Consider the following 6,652-nt stretch of genomic DNA (forward strand, 5'->3'; position numbering starts at 1 on the left):
GAGTAGCTGGGATTACAAGCATTCACCATCATGCTCAGTTAACTTTTGTATTTTTAGTAGAAACAGGATTTCACCATGTTGGCCAGGCTGATCTCGAAATCCTGAACTCAAGTGATCCACCTGCCTCGGCCTCCCAGAGTGCTGGGATTACAGACATGGGCCACCATGCCCAGTTTTTTAAAATTTCAACTTGTAATTTTTATTTTTATTTATTTTTGGGACAGAGTTTCACTCTGTTGCCCAGGCAGTGGCGTGAACTTGGCTCACTGTAACCTCTGCCTCCTGGGTTCAAATGATTCTGCTGCCTCAGCCTCTGGACTACAGGCACTTGCCACCACGCCCAGCTAATCTTTGTATTTTTAGTAGAGATGGAGTTTCACCATGTTGGTCAGGCTGGTCAACTCCTGACCTCAGGTGATCTGCCCACCTTGGCCTCCCAAAGTGCTAGGATTACAGACATAAACCACCATGCCTGGCCTAATGTCAACTTTTATTTTAAATACAGGGGGTACGTGCGCAGGTTTGCTACATGGGAATACTGCATGATGCTGAGGCTTGGAGTACAGATCCCGTCATGCAGGTAGCTAGCACAGTACGCAAATGCCCATGATTTTCTAAGTTGCAGAAAAAATCAGGCTAACAAAGGCCCTACGTTGAAAGGTCCTATGGGCAGATGAAAGATAACTAGATGGAGATTGTCCCCAGGAAGAGGTGCCTAGTTCTTCCCTGTATTGATTTCAACAGCACTTGATATTCATAAACATAACTCTGAACAGACTGACTCGGAAAGGAGCTGTTGACCTGGAAGTGATGTCCATGGAGTCTGAAAACATAATGAGCTGGTTCATCAAAGAATCTTCTTTTCCTTTTTCTCCCCAACAGGTTTAATTGTGGAACTGGGGTTGCCATCATCGTAAGTGAGACCAAAATCAAACTGGGGGGCTGGCACACAGTTATGCTCTACAGAGATGGGCAGAATGGGCTGCTGCAGCTGAACAACGGCACCCCGGTGACAGGCCAGTCTCAGGTAAGTATGAGCCCCACACCCTGCCCACCCCACGTACCACTCACCATGAGCCTCCTGAGAGGGGCTCACTGCACAGAGCCGTGGCAGCGTCTACAAGATTCAAGTTCTGGATGGGCTTAGTGAGGCCTATTTCTCACAGTGAACCCATGCAACAGACCTTTGATGTGCTCTTGAGTGGTCTTTTTTTTTTTTGAGATGGAGTCTTGCTCTGTGGCCTGGGCTGGAGTGCAGTGGCCAGATCTCAGCTCACTGCAAGCTCCGCCTCCCAGGTTTACGCCATTCTCCTGCCTCAGCCTCCCGTGTAGCTGGGACTACAGACGCCTGCCACCACGCCCAGCTAGTTTTTTGTATTTTTTAGTAGAGACAGGGTTTCACCATGTTAGCCAGGATGGCCTCGATCTCCTGACCTCGTGATCTGCCCGTCTCGGCCTCCCAAAGTGCTGGGATTATAGGCTTGAGCCACCGCTCCCGGCCTCTTGAGTGGTCTTGCACGCCAGGTGAGCTTTCAGGACACACACCCACCTCACATCTACCAAAGAGAAGAATTCAACTTACAAGCATCATTGCTGTTGGTGCACAGGTTCATGCTGCAGGCCTGTGCCCAAGGATATGTTCCCTTTCCTAAGTACATCAAAGCCAGCGGTAGAAGAAGGCCCATATTGGAAAAATAGAACCCATTATTACTATTATTACTTGGAGGCAGAGGGTCTCACTCTGTCCCCCAGGCTGGAGTGCAGTGGCAGAATCATGGCTCACTGAAGCCTCTACCTCCCTGGTTGAAACCATGCCACCTCAGCCTCCCAAGCAGCTGGAACTACAGTCATGTGCCACCATGTCTGGCTAATTTCTTTCTTTTTATTTTTATTTGTAGAGATAGAGTTTCACTGTGTTGCCCAGGCTGGTCGTGAACTCCTGGACGCAAGCAATTCTCCCACCTAGGCCTCCCAAAGTGCTGGGGTGACAGGGATGAGCCACCACACCCAGCCTAGAGGCCATTATTCGTGTCAAACACAAAGCTTGCTTTTAGGACAGGGGTGTTGCAATCCTGTGGCTTCAGAAGATAGTCTTGAAAGGTTCATTTGGTTCAAAATGCAGGAATAAGCTGTTCATCTACCTTTGAGGGGGGTCCGTAATTATAGGAAATGGTAAAAAAAGAAAAAGCTGGACCGTTGGGCTACTTAGCAAATCACCTAGTATTCACATATTTGTTTTGGTCTGGGCAATTTTAGGACTATGTTCAGAATAAACAGTTTGGATTAGCAGCCTGCCAAGGAACTGAGCCTATAATTATAATCAGGCAGGTGTCTGTATTCTCCAAGGAAAAATGTAGCAAGAAAGCCTTTGTTTATATGTCTACAGCTTCCTCCCTGCTTGGGCTCCTCTCTACTCTTTGCCAGCAAGGCACATTATATAAAGCAGTGGTCTCCAGCCTTTTTGGCACCAGCGACCAGTTTTGTGGAAGTCAGTTTTTCCATGGACCAGGGCGGGCGTTTGATTTCAGGATGAAAGTGTTCCATCGCAGATCGTCAGGCCTGGTTAGAGTCTCAGAAGGAGCGTGTCACCTGGATCCCTCGCCCGTGCGGTTCACAATAGGGTTTGTGCTCCTCTAAGAAGCTAATGGCACAGCTGATCTGACAGGAGGCAGAGCTCAGGCGGAAATGCTCGCTCACCCCGCCACTCACCTTCTGCAGTGCACCCTGGTTCCTAACAGGCCACGGACTGGTATGGGTCCGTGGCCATGGTTGGGGACCCCTGATATAAAGGGCTATGCCTTGCTGACACCCTGCCTTCCAAAATATAGAAGAAAATATCTCATTAATCTGGATCCCAGTGATTCCAAAGGAACAAGAATTCAAATTTAGTAAATGCGAATCCAGGGAGACTGTTCATGCTCTGATGGCTAGGTAAGAAAAAGACAGGGTCAGTGAACTACAGCAGTGCCAGAACTATAGGCCTAACATAATAAAAGTTAGTTTGATAGGAATAAAGAAACTTCTAGCTTGGGTGCAAAATACTAACATGAAGACAGAATGGAGAAGCTACAATAGAAGCCTGTGAAAATGTCTAATTGTTTAAAACAGGGGAAGTTCCATAACTGTTAACAAACAGGGGCCGGGCGCGGTGGCTCAAGCCTGTAATCCCAGCACTTTGGGAGGCCGAGACGGGCGGATCACGAGGTCAGGAGATCGAGACCATCCTGGCTAACACGGTGAAACCCCGTCTCTACTAAAAATACAAAAATACAAAAAAAACTAGCCGGGCTAGGTGGCGGGCGCCTGTAGTCTCAGCTACTCGGGAGGCTGAGGCAGGAGAATGGCGTAAACCCGGGAGGCGGAGCTTGCAGTGAGCTGAGATCCGGCCACTGCACTCCAGTCCGGGCGACAGAGCAAGACTCCGCCTCAAAATAAATAAATAAATAAATAAATAAATAAATAAATAAATAAAAACAAAACAAACAGGGTCACGTGGTAACAATAAGCTAAAGAAATTATAGGCTGTGTTAACAGAGTCATAGCATCTAAAAAAGGGAGGTGATGATCTTATTCTATTCTGTTGACTATGTGATAGCTTCTAGTGACTCGGATAGTGACTCTAATCCTCTGAAAGGATTGCATTCACATCTGGATCACATTCTAAGAAGGCTGCAGACAGATTGGAGCAGTTCCAGGGGTAGTCACCCAAACTGGAAGATGACTTGAAATCTCTTCAATGATTGATTGAAGGAGCAATGTTTAGTTTGGAGAAGAGAAGATGAAGGCATGCAAGGTGGTTTTTCGTTATAGAGTCACAGAAAGAGCCTTGGGAAAGGAAGATTTATTCCATGGACCCCCCAAGGCCGAAGCTGAATGAGATGAGCCTCAAGAGGTCGAATTTAGCTTCACCTAATAAAAGGACAGAAGTGCAACAGACTACCTCAGGAGAGGGGGATATCTTTGGGGGTGTTCAAGGGGTAACTTATCTAAACTTCTTGTTAGGGATGTAGCAGGAATCCAACAGCCAGTGAGAGCTTGAATTATACGAGTTTTTTTGTTGTTGTTGTTGAGACGGAGTCTCGCTCTATCACCCAAGCTGGAGTGCAGTGGCCGGATCTCAGCTCACTGCAAGCTCTGCCTCCCGGGTTCCCGCCATTCTCCTGCCTCAGCCTCCTGAGTGGCTGGGACTACAGGCGCCCGCCACCTCGCCCGGCTAGATTTTTGTATTTTTTTTTTAGTAGAGACGGGGTTTCACCGTGTTAGCCAGGATGGTCTCGATCTCCTGACCTCGTGATCCGCCTGTCTCGGCCTCCCAAAGTGCTGGGATTACAGGCTTGAGCCACCGCGCCCGGCCACGAGTTTTTATATTTTTTGTTAATCTCAAGATTCTATGATTGTAATGAATGTAAGAATTAATTGAGCCAGGTGCAGTGGCTCATGCCTCCAATACCAGTACTTTGGGAGGCTGAAGTGGGTGGGTCACTTGAGGTCAGGAGTTCGAGAACAGCCCGGCCAACATGTGAAACCTTGTCTCTACTAAAAGTATTAAAAAATTAGCCAGGGGTGGTGGTAGGCGCCTGTAATCCCAGCTACTCAGGAGGCTGAGGCATGAGAATCACCTGAATCGGGGAGGCAGAGGTTGCAGTGAACTTAGATTGCGCTATTACATTCCAGCCTAGGCTACGGAGCAAGACTCCATCTCAAAAAAAAAAAAAGAATTAATTTAATTGCCAGGCACAGTGGCTCATGCCTATAATTCTCACACTTTGGGAAGCCAAGGCAGGAGGATCACTTGAGCTCAGGAGTTTGAGACTAGCCTAGGCAACATGGTGAAACCCCATCTCTACCAAAAATAGAAAAATTAGCCAGATGTTGTGGCATACGCCTGTAGTCCCAGCTATTTGGGAGGCTGAGGAGGGAGGATCGCTTGAGCCCAGGAGGTTAAGCCTGCAGTGAGTCATCTTTGAGCCTATGAATAGCCCTGCACATCAGCCTGGGTAACATAGTCAGACCCCATCTGTATTAGTCCATTCTCATACTGCTATGAAGAAATATCCGAGACTGGGTAATTCATAAAGAAAAGAGGTTTAATTGACGTACAGTTCTGCATGGCTGGAAAGGCCTCAGAAAACTTACAATCATAGTGGAAGGGAAGCAAACATGTCCTTCTTCACATGGCAGCAGCAAGGAGAAGTGCTGAGCAAAGGGGGGAAAGCCCCTTATAAAACTATCAGAGCTCATGAGAACTCACTATCGTGAGAACAGCATGGGGGTAACCACCCCCATGATTCAGTTACCTCCCACCGAGTCCTTCCCACGACACACGGGGATTATGGGAGCTACAATTCAAGATGATATTTGTGTGGAGACACAGCCAAGCCATATCACCATCTTTTTTTGAAAAAGGAATTAATTGCAAGAAGCATGTAGCTTTATGGATACTCAGGCTGAAGACTGCCTCCATACTAGCGAGACTTGCTAAGCAAGTTGTCAAGTAGGACCACAGGTGTGGCTGTTTAATAAGCTGTCCTGAGAGACAGTGATTCTATCTTAAGTGAGATTCCCCAGCAACAGACCTGAGATGTGGAGTCCTGTGCAAGTGATGTGTTAAGAAAGTGCTCCCAGGAGAAACTGCTGAGAGAGAGGAGACGGACAGGGAAGAAGAGGTTATCAGCAAGAGTGAGATCTCAGGCCAAGTTTTTCAGAGTATGGTTTCTGCCTGATCCAGTAGAGGAGCTCTGGAGTGTAAATTATACCTCAGACTCATCCCAAACTGTTAAGGGCTGCCCTGGGAGAATGTGAATTCTTCCATTTCTCTGTAGAGGCAGGCAAAGCAAGCTCCAGGGATCAGAAGGCAACCTTCATCTGAAGCCAGGTTTGAAGACTATTGCCGGGGATCTTGCGAAGGGCGCAGCAAAGTAGCCACCCACCCCTACCAGGCACTTTATGCTCTAGAAAAGGATTGAGCCGTCAGCCTCCTGCTGTGGCCCCAGATCACGGAACAAAACTGGAAGGGCCAGGATAGGATCCAGAAGAAGTCAATTCTGAGAATCTTGGTGAAAGAAGCCAAGAGGACGTTTAACTCATCTAATGAAAGCAGCTCAGTGGCTGGCAAACAGTGTAAAAACAGTTGGCTGGCAAACTGACCCTGAAAACCCATAACCTAGCTTGTGTTCAGTCCGCTATTTACAAATGATTCTTATCTCTTCATCAGAAAAGATAAAACAATGATCAGATTTTCCACTTGCTGGTAACAGAAGTTTAAAGGATCATAATTATGTTTCAGAGTCTTACACTCTGAACATTTTATAAGTTCTGGCAGTGTGCCTTTCCCTGACACCCTTCCTTATCCTATAATGCAGATGAATGAGATATTTTGGTCATAAAAAAAAGAATGACCAGGCCAGGTGTGGTGGCTCATGCCTGTAATCCCAGCATTTTGGGAGGCCAAGGCGGGTGGATCACAAGGTCAGGAGTTCGAGACCAGCCTGACCAACGTGGTGAAACCCAGTCTCCACTAAAAATATAAAATTAGCTGGACGTGGTAGCACATGCCTGTAATCCCAGCTACTCAGGAGGCTGAGGCAGGAGAATAGCTTGAACCTGGGAGGCAGAGGTTACAGTGAGCCAAGATGGCTCAGCCCGGGCGACA

The 6,652-nt window shown here is 47.5% G+C and overlaps 1 protein-coding gene across 4 annotated transcripts in view; it reads left to right on the plus strand.

Moving 5' to 3' along the window:
- Positions 1-6,652, plus strand: part of EGFLAM (EGF like, fibronectin type III and laminin G domains) — a 199,471-nt gene that overhangs the window by 144,458 nt on the left and 48,361 nt on the right. For all 4 annotated transcript variants that reach the window (XM_023216574.2, XM_023216575.2, XM_023216576.2 and 1 more), the window contains one exon: positions 883-1,027. In XM_023216574.2, coding sequence (XP_023072342.2) covers positions 883-1,027 — 145 coding nt within the window. The remainder of the gene's footprint in view (positions 1-882; positions 1,028-6,652) is intronic.

The sequence above is a fragment of the Piliocolobus tephrosceles genome, chromosome 4 (assembly GCF_002776525.5).
Source record: "Piliocolobus tephrosceles isolate RC106 chromosome 4, ASM277652v3, whole genome shotgun sequence".
In the NCBI taxonomy this organism is placed as follows: domain Eukaryota; kingdom Metazoa; phylum Chordata; class Mammalia; order Primates; family Cercopithecidae; genus Piliocolobus; species Piliocolobus tephrosceles.